The sequence below is a fragment of the Phodopus roborovskii genome, unplaced genomic scaffold (genome assembly GCF_943737965.1).
Source record: "Phodopus roborovskii unplaced genomic scaffold, PHOROB, whole genome shotgun sequence".
In the NCBI taxonomy this organism is placed as follows: domain Eukaryota; kingdom Metazoa; phylum Chordata; class Mammalia; order Rodentia; family Cricetidae; genus Phodopus; species Phodopus roborovskii.
Genome location: NW_026125489.1, coordinates 1,590,930 through 1,604,614, shown reverse-complemented (window position 1 = coordinate 1,604,614; position 13,685 = coordinate 1,590,930). Strand labels below are relative to the sequence as shown.

Genomic DNA, 13,685 nt, shown 5'->3' with positions numbered 1-13,685 from the left:
CATGGGGGAGGTATTGCCCTTACAATGGCAGGAATGGACATCAGAGAGTTGCCTTGGAGTCCAGGGTGGCAGATTCTAAGCTAACACCTGTATCATGACTGAAGTGCTGGAGATGACCGGTAGGGAGGCATGGCTCTTCCTAGACTCTTGTTTCTTGTTTTAGATGGGATTACAGCGGTTGTGAGCTGCCCAGTGTGGTTGCAGGCAGCTGAATTTGGGTGTTCCGAAAGAGCAGTTCTTGATTCCTGAGTCATCTCTCCCGCCCCAGACACTGGTTTCTCTCCCCCTCATAGAAGTCTTCATCTTCCCTAATTAAAGGACAGAATATTGGATAAACGCGGAAGCCAGCCTGGGTCATGAAAGCCAGGTTCTGTCTCCGCCCATTTCTTTAGCTCCTTGGTTCATCTTCATTCTGTCCCCTGTGCGGTGCAGGATCCTGTGCCCCATCCTAGAACCCCCCATGGACAGTTCTATAGGGTCCAGACCTGGGCCTTGCCTTAAGTCCCCTGAGGGGAATGCTGTCCTGCCAGGATATACATTGAACACCTTCCCTGTGAGTATGATTCAGGCTCTTAGTGCCTGGCTGAAGTTCAGGGTATCTTGTCATCTCTATGGTCCTTCTTCAACTGAGACTTTTCTTCTTTTACGGTGTCTGAGGAGCCTGGAATCCACGTGTGTGTGTGTGTGCAAGAAAGGCCCCAAAACAGGAAGGGGGAACACAGTGATGGCATCCAAGGCTGGTGCTACCGAACAACCAAGTCTTAGTGTATGAGGACCAGTGTCCAGGTGTTATAAATTCTAAGAAACAAAGCAGACGGGGCAAGGAGTCCTCAAAGTGAGCGTTGGCTTCTCCTGTGATAATGTATGTGACCCGAGCACCTGGCAGAAAGCACCTCAGGGTTATCTTGGTTGACAGTTTCAGAAGATTCCAGCCCGTCAGCTGGGGGTGGGGTGGGGTGGGGGAGCCATGGCAGAGCAACTGTTATCCGTGGTTTACAAAGCAGAGGGGGCAGGACTTAGAACCAAGGGTTGGGGGTTATAACCTACAAAGGCCCACACCTAGCGAGCATCTTTCTCCGCCATTCTCATAACCTAAGGATTCCCCAGCTCCCTTGACCAGCACCAACAGCTGAGGAGCCAGAATTTCCAATGAGAGCCTGGGCAGAGACTTTTCAGATTCAAAGCCTGAGTGAAATTTATGGGGGAGATTGCAAAAGTTAAACTTGATCATTAACATGACAAGGCTTAGGGTCAGCAGGGAAATAAAGTTCTGGGTGTGTTTGTGAGGCCATTTTTTTGGAGCCTGTTCTGGAACTAGCTCTTGTAGCCCAGGCTGGCCTCAAAGTCACTGAGATCCAACTACCTCTGCCTCCCGAGTGCTGGGATTAAAGACGTGTGCCGTCACCAACTGACTGGCTTTGTGAGGTCATTTCTAGAGAGTGGGCAGCACCATGCCATAGGTGGAGTCCTGACCCGAATTAACAATGAGAGGGCAAGCGTATTGTAAGCTTTCTTTTCTCTCTGCTTCCTGTGGAAAATACGTGGCCAGCGACCTTATGCTTTTGTTGTCCTGATGGACCATACCCTCAGATTCTGAGCCTGAATAAACCCTTGCTCCTTAAAAACCACAAGAACAGTCGGCTCCCCACAGCTCTTGTGTCAGAAAGAGCATCGGAAAGTGACTCCATCTTTGCCGAGAGGACCTTGATGCGGGGACCAGAGTCAGGCACATGCCTGGTGCAGGAGCCAATGAGTCAATTAACATACATTTTGTTGAGAAGCAAGGCAGGAAAAACTGGCTTGTGCTCGCCTGAAGCAATCAGGGTTCTTAGGAGCCAAGGTGGCTACAGTCGGGCAAGCTGGGGAAGAGCTTATACAAGCTGTTCTCCTCTGCCTTTCCGTAGCTCTAGGAGCTTCACCTCAGGCTTTCCCAGACCCCGTTCCCTCTCCTTCCTGTTTTGTTCAGTTCTTTATCATCTTGACACAGGTTATCTGGGAGTGGGAACCTCACTTGAGAGAAATTGCTGTCAGATTGCCTGTAGGGACATGGTTCCCAACCTGTGGGCCGAGACACCTTCGGGGTTGGTTGGATCACCGATTCACAGTGGTCACATATCAGATATCCTGCATGTCAGGTATGCAAAGTTACAGTTATGGAGTAGAAACAAATGATTTAATGGTGGGGGGGTGGTCAGCACACTCCAAGGACTGTATTAGAGGGTGGCAGTGTCAGGGAGGTTGAGCGCTACTGCTCTAAGGCATTTTCTTCATTAATGATTGATAAGGGAAGGCCCAGCTCACCCCCAGGCAGAACCAGCCCTGAGCAGGTCATGCTTCCTGGGTGCTGTAAAAAAAAAAAAAAAAAAAAAAAAAAAAAGCAAGGCTGTGCAAGCTACAAGGGGCAAACTGGTAATCAGCGTCTCTCCATGACCTTGGCTTCAGGATCCGCCTCCACGATCCTTCGAGATAGACCATAAACTGAGGCATAGAAAGGTTTTACTCATAGTGTTTATCACAGCAATAAGCAGCAAAGAAGGGCAGATCATGTTTGAGGCCAGAATCTACATTCAGGGTTCCCACTCCCCCACCCCAGACAGGGTTACTCTGGGAAGGGAATGGATGTCTTCTTGCTTCCGTTTCCCATCATCCGGCAGGGAATGGCAGTCAATTTGCTGAGTGCTGTAGTCAATGAGGAAAAGTGGGTTCAGAGAGCAATTTCCCTGTAAACGTGTCTATAGTCCAAGTGTACCTTCCCAGAGTTCAGATGGTGCCTTGCAGCACACAAGGAGCCTGAGCCTAGACCTTGACTCATGTGGGCCATGAGTCATTTGGCATGGATGGATCTTCCATGTGTGCAGGAGGGCAGAAGCAAGTAGACCAATTAGGAAAGTGTTGCTAAGTAGGAGGCACCCAAGGATATTTGTATATCAGCACAGAAAATCAACCTGAAGAGCAGAGAGGTACAGCAGGATTTAAAAACATAAGAAGAATGTTCTAGAGAAACAGTCATCAGAGAGGAAAACTAGGCATCCTTGCCAGAAGCCTGAAGGTTACGCAGCCGACCACAGACCACTGCTTCTCCTGTCCTTGGCTCACTTTGTCGTGAAAGAGTCTGTGCTTGTCTTCTGCAAGCCATGTGGCTCTATCTGGTGGCTCTAGTGGGCCTGTGGAACCTCCTGCGCTTGTTCAGGGAGAGGCAGGTGGTGAGCCATCTCCAAGACAAGTATGTCTTCATCACGGGCTGCGACTCGGGCTTTGGAAACCTGCTGGCCAGACAGCTGGACAGGAGAGGCATGAGGGTGCTGGCTGCATGTCTGACAGAGAAGGGAGCCGAGGAGCTGAGGAACAGGACATCAGACAGGCTGGAGACAGTGATCCTTGATGTCACCAAGACAGAGAGTATTGTGGCAGCCACTCAGTGGGTGAAGGAACGAGTCGGGAACAGAGGTACCATTGAGATTCCTGTGTCTGTCTGTTGGTTTGATTCTCTGCTTGAAAGGGTCTCTCCTTCACAGTCCCTGGCAGGAGTCCTGAAGGGGTGTGGGGCACTTGAAGTAGCCGCAGCCTCCTGCCCTCCCCGACACCCATCACCTGAGTGCGTTCTCTCTCTCCCCCATGTGCTGTCTCCCAAGCTCCCTGGTGCCCTGGTGAGGGTCCACTTTCTCAGGCTCCCTTCTGCGCTGCCATCATTTCTGTGGAGAAAACCCAGACTGCTGGATGCTGGTGCCACCTTAGACAGGGCCCCTTTCTGGAGCAGAGGGTGGGACTTGTCCCTGGGCTCTGTGGGCAGAGAGAGTATCTGGGGCCGTGCGGAGTGGACCTCCTGTATCAGCACTGTAATTGCTCTTACTTGTCATGTGCCGTCCTCTCTGGAGGGAGACAAGATGGTTCCTGTGTAGAGCAGGCAGCGACAAGATTTAGGTCCAACTTGTAGGTCAAGGGAAAGGGTTAACCTTTCTTTCACCAGGCTGGCTGTGTTAATTGTAATGGGACAAAAGAATAACCTTGGTTTAAAAGAAATCTAAGAATAGGTTGAAAACATGGTGATTGTTCACTAGAGCATGTAAACAACAAAAATTAACCTACAATTCAGCATCCAGCAGACAAGAACCGTAGGCGCCCTGGAACTCATGGCAGACTAAGCTGGCCTCAGAGATCAGCCCTCCTCTGTTTCCCAGTCGCTGGGATCAAAGGCATGTGCTAACCTGTCCTGGCTTGCATGATAATACTTAATGAAGCAGAAAACCCTAACTGTTGAGGAAAGCCTGCTCATGCAAATGCATCTTGGCATCAGAAGCTGGGAGTCTTTGGTGTCTGTTTAGCTTGGGTTTTGGGATAGGATCTTGATACAGAGCTGGCCTTGAACTCGTGATCTCTCTGTCTCAGCCCCTCTTGTGCTAGAAGCACAGGTATGTGCCACCACCCACCCACATCTTGTTCCCCACATTTATGATCTTGAGCACTATCTTGGTAGTTTTTCTGAGCTTGTGTTGGGATCCCAACAACAAAACATCTCAGTTAAGCGGTTTGCACCTCCAGAAGGGCAAGCTATGGGTTTGGACTGAGGTGGCACGTGGCTTTTGGGACCATAATAGCTTGAAATCAAGTATCCCCCAGCTGACCAGGCACGGTGGAGGACGTGAAGACGGGCAGTTGAGATGCTCAGCCCTGACAGGGTGGTTGCCCGGAGATCTGTCTGTAACGGTGACTCAGACAGACAAGCGGCAGTGTCCTGTGGATGAGTGGGAGGAGAGGGCTCTGTTTTCCCGGGCAGAGTGTGGAGTTGTACTGGTGCACTGCCTGCTCCCTCAGGGGGGCCTTGTATTTTGTAAACACCTCAGGGAAGATGCTCGGTGTGGATGCTGGACACGCCAACGCATACAGGGCCACATGACACACTCAAGTAAGGTTGCTGTCAACCTTGTTTGTTTACTTACGTGGTTTTTGTTTGCTTTTTTTTTTTTTTAAAGACCTCCCACCTTGATTCCCAGCTTTGTCTAGTCTATTGGGTTTGTAGGCTCCTGTCTAGGCCTCCCCCCCCCCCCCCCGCTCTAACATGACAAGCACGCTACCATTCTCCACTATTCACATGGGTTGTGGCGCTCAAACCCAGGTCTTCATGCATGGGTGGCAAGTCCTATACACACTGAGCTATCTCCTAAGTCCCTTTCTCCTTTCTTTGCTGCTTGAAAGACAAAGGTGTAGAGCAGTATCTTGCCAGGTGAGCCTGTAATGCTGGCCACACCCCTTTGGATGTGGCTTCAGGTGGGAAGAGGGAAGTGTGAATGTGGCCTTTCTTGCCTGCTCTTTGGCTTGGGTCAGTCTGACTGATAGGAAGGGCAGAGGAGCACTCCTGCATTCTTTATTATTAACTGTGTAAGTTGTTCCCCAGTAAACACCCGTTTGTCATTTATCTTGGGTCTAGTGAAATCTTTACACCCTCACCTTCAAGGCAGTACTATGTGAAGTGCTCAGAAATCTGAAAATACAACTGAAAGAATGAAATACCCTCATGTATGACATCAGTCTGTAAAACACAAGCAGGGTTTGCTGGCCTCCCAATAAACGGAGGCACACCACGTCTTCAACATCCCTTCTTGAAACTAGCAAGTGAGAAAGGACTGCTTCTTACTTCCTGGGCAGGGAGCTGGGCCATGAAGACTTAGAGGAGGAAGGTATCCATGCAGTGAGCCTAGAGCATGTGGGATGGGTTCCCTGCCCTGATGAAACCAGGCTGCTGTTCATAGCATCCTACCCTCCAGTAAACACATGTGTAAGCGGTCTTGCCTTGCTGAGCATGCATTCCATCCACAACTATAGCTGGGTTGTATGACTCTCTCTTCTTCCCACTGTCCCTAGGACTCTGGGGCCTGGTCAACAACGCTGGCATCTCTGTTCCCTCGGGTCCCACTGAGTGGCTGAACAAGCAGGACTTTGCAAAAGTCCTGGATGTGAACCTGTTGGGCATGATCGAGGTGACTCTGAACATGCTGCCCTCAGTGAGGAAGGCAAGGGGCCGTGTGGTCAACGTCTCTAGCGTCATGGGTCGAGTGTCTTGCTTTGGTGGTGGCTACTGCATCTCCAAGTATGGTGTAGAGGCCTTCTCGGACTGCCTCAGGTACTGGGCAGGGATGTGGACCCTAAGGGAAGCTTTGCCAGGGGTGCTATTTAATCAAAGCCATTAGGAGGCCATCATAGAGAAGACACTCTCTGTTATAAGTAGGTTTTCCGCCAGCCTAGTCCCACAGCCGCATCAGCCCCAAATAACACACAGAGACACTGTATTAGATATAAAGCTGTAGGCCAGTTGAAGTTTTTTATCGGCTAGCTCTGTCTTAAATACTAACCCATTTCTATTAATCTAAGTGTTTCCATGTGGTCTCATCTTACAGGAGAGAGAGCCCGTTGTACTGCCCTGTAGGTCCTCCGTCTTAAATCTCCTCCTTACTCCTTCCTCTCTTCTCCTCGTCTCCTAGTCCTGCCTGTTTGCTTTCCTATTGGCCAACAGTGCTTTATTCATTAAGCAATAAGAGAAACACATTTACAGAATGACATCTCCCATCATCTTCTCTTTTCTGTCTAAAATAAAAAGAAAGATTTTAACTTTAACATAGTAAAATATATAACAAAACAGTTATCAAATAAGAACCACAGTTAACAATGTTTAGTTCATTAACATTTAGCAAGATTTAAAGAAAATATTTCATCATCTATCCTATCTTTGTGAGTCTAAAGTCCTATATGTAACTTATCTTTAATCTTAACTAAGGAAAACTATAACCATATTATGGGAGATGTCATTCTGTAAATATGCTTTTTGTATTGGTTAATGAATAAAGCACTGTTGGCCAATAGGAAAGCAAGATAGGCGGGACTAGGAGACAAGGAGGAGAGAGGAAGTAGGAGGGAGAAGATTCAAGATGGTAGACTGACAGAGAGAACACCAGCCCCTCTCTCCAGTAAGATGAGACCATGTGGAAATACTTAGATGAATAGAAATGGGTTAATATTTAAGACAGAGCTAGCCGATAAGAAATACTAGTTAGTCACTGCCCAACAGCTTTATATCGAATACAGCGTCTCTGTGTATTACTTGGGGCTGGCATGGCGGTGGAACCAAACCGGCATGGAAAAACCTACTCATAACAACCATAACTATCTGTCTTCAACTCCATCAAAGATCACAGAAGGATAATATATAAACTCTAGAAATGACAGAGACAACTCACTGCCTGATCAGCCACCTGAAGTTCTTCTGTAATCTTCCATCTTCAGCCCATAGGGCATGGTGTGTCAGGCAGACTCCTCAACAAAGCAGGAAACTTTAAACTGTCCACCTGCATTGGCAGTTTGTCAGTCACTTCTCTCTGTGTCCTGCAGACTGTCTGGCAGACTGTTCCATGAAGCAGGAACCCTGTAGCAATGCCCATCTCGTATTAGCAGTCACTTTCCTGGGCCCTGCATGTCCAGTTTATACAGCATAAAGTCAAGCAGTCTAGACAAGAGCAGTATCTTGCCCAAATGGTCAGTCTTACCATATTGGAAGTAAACTTCATAACGAGTTTCTTTGATGTTCATCTTCCTTTCTGACACAAATGGTGTTTCCGGGAGTGATTGTGCCTCGCTGTTAAGAAAAACCCTAAACCATTTTAATTGCCATATTCTGTAGGTCTTTGAAAGGTTTGAAGAATGCCATTCATCTCAAATACATCTTGAAAACCTAACTAACTTAACTCTAAGTTTTAACTACCATAGGTAACTATTTTTAATCTGTACTAAATTATACATTTTTAGATGAGCTATATAAACACAATACCCAAACAAGAGTAGAAATATACATATCACAAAATCGACCTTAAATTTGTATCAATAAATGAAAATCCATGCCAAAACAAAGTATTCATATCTATATCATAATCCCCTTTTTACCTTTAAAAAGAATTGGTTGTGATCATTAACCATTTATAACCAATCCCATTTAAATGAAAACAAACATTTATAAACAATATTTGGGAATTAGGGCGTTGTTCTTTCCAAACAGCTTCCTGCTGGTAGGGGGCGCTGTCATGGGGATCCTAAGAAGCCGCAGAAATTTTGGCTGTAGTCTGTAAGGCTACCTTGTCCCAACTGTTTTGAATGTTGGATTATCTGGAATGCTGTTTCAGAGGGTCTGGCTTGATCAAACCACGTTAGTCTGGAAGGAATCCACAGCTTTTCATTTTCTGTGGAAACAAAAATAGAAATCCTTTTCCCCAGTAACCTGTCCTTAGACTTAAATTTTGAAGTCAAAGCATTTTTAAAATATATAAATTGAATTAATCCAGCTGCGTTTGTTTTAAAAGTTGTTGTTATTTCCTCAGCAGTCAAATGATATACAGACAATATAATACCATACAGTATCCAGATTCTCTCTGTGTTTTCCATCTTTACGTGGCTTTTTTATTACTCTATTTCTTCTACTTCTATTTTTTCATTTTTGAGACAGGGTTTCTCTGTGTAACTTTTATCTGTCCTGGAATTAGCTCTGCATACCAGGTTTATTTTGAAATTACAGAGATCTGTTTGCCTCTGCCTCCCGAGTGCTGGAATTAAAGGTGTGTGCCACCACACCCAGCTACTCTCTTTTTATTATTCTTTTTAAACTCATTGTATGCTGTTTCTTTTTCTCTCCCAAGCCTTAAACACTTAAACACAGTATAAACCTTTAGAGGTTTTTCTTAATCTGAATCTGTCTTTACTGCAAATCTTTATCTTTTTTCTGGTCACTAGTCTTTTATCTGGTAAACAACATTGCTAAAATGGAAGTCACAGCTGTATTAGCCATGGTCTATCCAAGATGGTGGCAGGTACCTTTACTGCCAGAATTGAGAGCTGTGCTCACTGCCTTGGTCTACGCTGCCATCCAGCATCATGTTGCCGGCTTGGAGATGTGGTCACTGCCATTGTCAACTCTAATACACACCATTCAGTTGTTAGCAGAGCTCTTTAAAAGGGTTTTTTTTTTTTGCTGCTTATGCTGAGTCAGGAAACCTCCCTTAAAGGAGCCATGCAAGTCTCTTCTTGTCTCTAGCAAAACAGAGCCAAACTGAGAAAAATGTTGCTACCAAGAAGCCTTGCTTGTTTCTGTTCTTTTGTTTCTAAAACCCTTTTTTAAGCTTCTGTTAAGTTTTAAGTGGAATTTTTTATTAGCTATGTTGAAGGCTCCATTATGTTATGAGTTGTTTTTCTCCATGCTGGTCAGGTCCCACAGCCACACCAGCCCCAAATAACACACAAAGACACTGTGTTAGATATAAAGCTACTAGCATTTCTTATTGGCTAGCTCTGTCTTAAATATTAACCCATTTCTATTCATCTAAGTATTTCCACATGGTCTCATCTTACTGGAGAGAGGGGCTGGTGTTCTCTCTGTCCGTCCTCCATCTTGAATCTCCTCCCTCCTTCTTCCTCTCTCCTCCTTGTCTCCTAGTCCCACCTATCTTGCTTTCCTATTGGCCAACAGTGCTTTATTCATTAACCAATAGAGAAACATATTTACAGACTGACACCTCCCATCAACTCTCTGGTTTTGGGCTCCTCCCATTGTCTCCTTGTTGGAGGTTGGTGATCATTTTCTGGGTACATCTCTATGTCTCCAGTATGGGCAGGGCTGAGACAGGAGTTCAGTTCATCTTTTTCTCCCTGTTTTAGATACAGTTTCACTATGTAACCTTGGCTGGCCTGGAATTCACTATGTAGACCAGGCTGGCCTCAAACTCATGCAGATCTATTTCCTGAGTGAGGGAGTTAAAGGAATGTGTTAGGGTGAATGATGTGTGCCAGCACCCCATGCCACCCTCCTGTCAAGTTCAGGTAATAGTATCCTGCTTGGGTCTAGAGAGATGGCTCAGTGGCTAAGAGCACTGACTGATTTTCCAGAGAACCCAGGTTCAGTTCCCGGCACCCACATGGCAGCTCACCAACTGTCTACTTCAAGATCTGACACCCTCACACAGACATACATGCAGGCAAAACACCAACACACATTAAAAAAAAAATTGTGTCTTGCTTTGGACGAGGGTTAATGAAAGGAACATTTTTTTGAGGTAAAGTCAGATATGTAGTAATTTGGGAAGACACAAAGTCTTATCCCCCCCAGACCTTAAAAACTCTGGCAACTGAGAAATTGAAAGGAGAGAGAGAGAGAGAGAGAGAGAGAGAGAGAGAGAGAGAGAGAGAGACTGCAGCCATCCTTGGAGTGGTTAACCCCAGGTCCTCAGTGGTGACCAGAGCAGTTAACAGATTTAAGTTGCTTATAGCAATGGTCCAAGTGCGAACCTCCCTGATTAGGAAGGCTTGTGAGAAAATCTATCTGCCCGGGGCTCTGTGTGGCCACTGTCTGATGGAATATGCTGCTGGCTGCTCCTACTGGAAAAAAGGATACGTCACTTGATACAGGCAGGAGGCCGAGCAGGTCAGCACTTGCAAGCATGCAGGAACCTGAGTGCCACGGACAAGAATGTACTTCTCGTGATCTTCGCAAGGCAAACCAGAAGAGACATCTGTGCTGTTAACTCGCTGGCTGCAGAATGTGAGGCACTCCAAAGCAGCAAGACAGTGGCTCTAGGAAGATACTGCAGGAGCCCTGAGGGAGCTGGCCTGAGCGCTCCCTGGGACAGGTTTGGGGAAGGTGCAGATCTGAGATTGAGGAGGACCGGACCGGGGCAAGGGGGACCCTTCATATCTGGAGTGTATAGAGAGGTCTTACTTCGTGTCTAGCTTTAGGCCAGTGAGGTGCACGTACCAAACAGTGTGACATTCAAAACACCAGAGGCAGTACCCTCACCACAGATTTCTTTCCCATCTGCTGCACAACCCAGATCTAAAGCTCGTGACCTCCCCTCACCACAGGCTCGTGTTGGCGTGTGACTGTGCTCTCATTGTGAGTTTTCTCTGTATTGACGTCTGTCTGTCTTGCAGGAGGGAGCTCTCCTATTTTGGGGTGAAGGTGGCTATCATAGAGCCTGGAAGCTTCAAGACTGGTGCGACCAGTCGTGACTGGCTATTGCCAAGTGTCAAGATGCTATGGGATCAGGCCAGCTCAGAGGTCAAAGAGAGCTATGGCGAGAAGTTTTTGTTATCCTGTGAGTAGATTTTGGGGATCAGAGCAATGTTGGGTTTAGAATTCTGAGGGCCCTTTTGATGTTGACTGTGGTTACCCCAAGGGGTTTCTTCGCAAAGTGAGGAGGTTTAGTTCTGTTTCCTTGGTACTAGGTGGCCATCTCACCACAAAGAGTGGCCCTGGCTTCTAGAACACAGCGTGTTGTTTCATTTGAATCTCTTATTATCATGACTTGAAAGCTAAGCCTGAGCCAGGGAGCAGTGATTTTCCATAAGCTTCGACTAGTTCCCACTGTTGTGGAGAACAGACATCTTGCTTGTACAAATAAAGCTTGTCTGAAGATCAGGGGGTGGAGCGTGCCACTAGCTGACCATAGAGGTCTGGAGGTCTGTGCAGACAGACAGGAAGTGAGAAGGCTGGGCGGAGAGAGGGTATAGCGGGAAGAAACAGGGACGCACTCTCCTGTCTGCTGGGAAGGTAGTGAGATAAAGGCGTCTGTGGATCCTTCTCTCTGATCTCTCAGCATTCCCTCTAGAACCGACTCTGGGTTTTTGTTATTTAGACCAATCAGAACTCCATTTACACCAGAGAGATCTCTAAGTAAGTACCCAGGTGTGTTTTTTTACTCTTTTGGCACTTTGGACTCTTTTTGAGGGGCCTGCCGTCCAGCCCCCAAATAAATCACACAGTCTTATCTTACTTATGTATGCCTGGCCTTAGCTTGGCTTGTTTCTTGCCAGCTTTTCTTAATATATGTGTAGTATACATTATGTATCTCTGGCCTCCAGACTCCTCCTTTCCTCTTCCTGTGTACCTTTCTTCCCGTCTTACTCTGTGTCTTGCTGTGTAGCTGGGTGGCTGCCCCCGATGTCTCCTGTCCTTCTTCTGCCCTCCTCCTCTTCCTCGGTTCCCCTATTTATCCTCTCTGCCTGCCAGCCCCACCTCTCCTTGCTTCTGCCTCGCTATTGGCTGATCGGCTCTATTAGACCACCAGGTGTTTAGACAGGCAGAGAATCACAGCTTCACCGAGATAAACAAATGCAGCATAAACACAAGTCCTACAACGTAAAATGATATGCTACCACACAGGCAGAGAGCTGCATGGTTCTTCCTTGAAGCCGGCTTGTGGTCCCTCCTCAGGACCTGGGAGAGGCTAGGCTTGGGCATGGCTTCTGATGTGGGAGGCATGGGATGGAGAGCAGGAGTGGTGAAGGTAAACGCCACCTGCATCGTTTCTCATTCTGCATAGATCTGACAAACATAAACTTATTGGACCAGATATGCAAGGAGGACCTCTCCTTGGTGACAGACTGCATGGAGCACGCGCTGACTTCCTGTCACCCTCGCACCCGATACTCAGCTGGTTGGGATGCCAAGCTTTTCTTCCTCCCCATGAGCTACCTGCCCACCGCTCTTGTGGATGCCTTCTTCTACTGGACATCCCCGAAGCCTGCCAAAGCTCTGTGAAGCCTACATCTGTTTCCACAGTTGGGGGTGCATGAGTGTAGTGTCAGGTCACGGATCCTCAGAAGGAAGGTTCCTGGGCTCAGAACACCGTTGGCATTGAGAGGGACACCCATAGGTGCCTGATTTCCTTCCCTGGGTGTGAACACGGAGGACAGAGTCACATGAGCAACTGCTGTGTCTCAACCGTGATCCCCAATATGGCTGAAAAGAGAAAGTGAGATGACCCACATCTCAGGGTCATCATTTCCTAATTTTATTTTTAAAGATTGGTTTTTATCTATCTGTGTGCATGTGTGTCTCTATTCCATGTGTGTTGGAGTACCCACAGAGTGCAGGTCATTGCATCCCCTGGAGGTGGGTTACCAGCACTTGTGCGTTACCTAGCCATGGGGTTGGGAACAAAGTTTGGGTCCTCTAGCAGAGAGGTAAATGCTCTCACCAGCTGTCCCTGTGTCTAAACATTTTTTTTTTTTTAAAAAAAAGATTTATTTATTTATTATGTATGTAGTGTTCTGCCTGCAGGCCAGAAGAGGGCAGCAAATCTCATTACAGATGGCTGTGAGCTTCGATGTGATTGCTGGGAATTGAACTCTGGACCTCTGGAAGAACAGCCAGTGTTCTTAACTACTGAGCCATCTCTCCAGACCCATCTAAATTCTTTATTTAAGTTAATAATTTAGTTTATTTGAGACAGGATCTCATTATGTTACACAGATACTTCATGGCCTTCTAACTCTCTCACTTTGCTACAGAATGGCTTAGTTCTGAAAGGGAATTTGAGGTTCAGTGAGGGATAAAGAGAGGACAGACACATGTACAGAAAAGCTGGCAGCCGGTGGCTTGCATGTTCTATAGAGCCTCAGTTACTTCCTTCCTCTGCAAACTGGGACGTCAGCGTGTTTGTTATGAGCAGCATAGCAGGGGGCTGGCCCTTGTCTGTAGGACTTCTGAATGCCGCAACTCAGGCTTAAACATGCAGGAAGGTGCAAATCTTATTCGCTTATTTTATGCTACTGCAACAATAGAAACCCTACCTAAGACAATGACCACACCGGGATGCCCCGGAAATGGAGGGTAGAGAGCATCCAGAGTGTATTCTCAGGAGCAGTCGAGTCCA

The 13,685-nt window shown here is 46.9% G+C and overlaps 2 protein-coding genes across 2 annotated transcripts in view; both read left to right on the top strand.

The window, feature by feature from the left end:
* Zbtb39 (zinc finger and BTB domain containing 39) overlaps positions 1-13,685 on the top strand; it is a 161,047-nt gene that overhangs the window by 17,506 nt on the left and 129,856 nt on the right. The window lies entirely within an intron of this gene.
* LOC127215648 (retinol dehydrogenase 16) lies at positions 2,926-12,643 on the top strand. Its single transcript, XM_051176085.1, has 4 exons — positions 2,926-3,447; positions 5,860-6,118; positions 10,960-11,123; positions 12,351-12,643. Exons 1-4 carry the CDS (start codon positions 3,135-3,137, stop codon positions 12,566-12,568), a joined length of 954 nt encoding a protein of 317 aa, XP_051032042.1. The 5' UTR covers positions 2,926-3,134; the 3' UTR covers positions 12,569-12,643.

What these genes read in the sequence shown, in the direction of transcription:
- LOC127215648 (XM_051176085.1), top strand. Translation starts at nt 3,135, where the DNA reads ATGTGGCTCTATCTGGTGGCTCTAGTGGGCCTGTGGAACCTCCTGCGC. An exon ending in GCCTTCTCGGACTGCCTCAG is followed by an intron (nt 6,119 to 10,959) that starts GTACTGGGCAGG and finishes TCTGTCTTGCAG; the next exon opens with GAGGGAGCTCTCCTATTTTG. An exon ending in CGAGAAGTTTTTGTTATCCT is followed by an intron (nt 11,124 to 12,350) that starts GTGAGTAGATTT and finishes CATTCTGCATAG; the next exon opens with ATCTGACAAACATAAACTTA.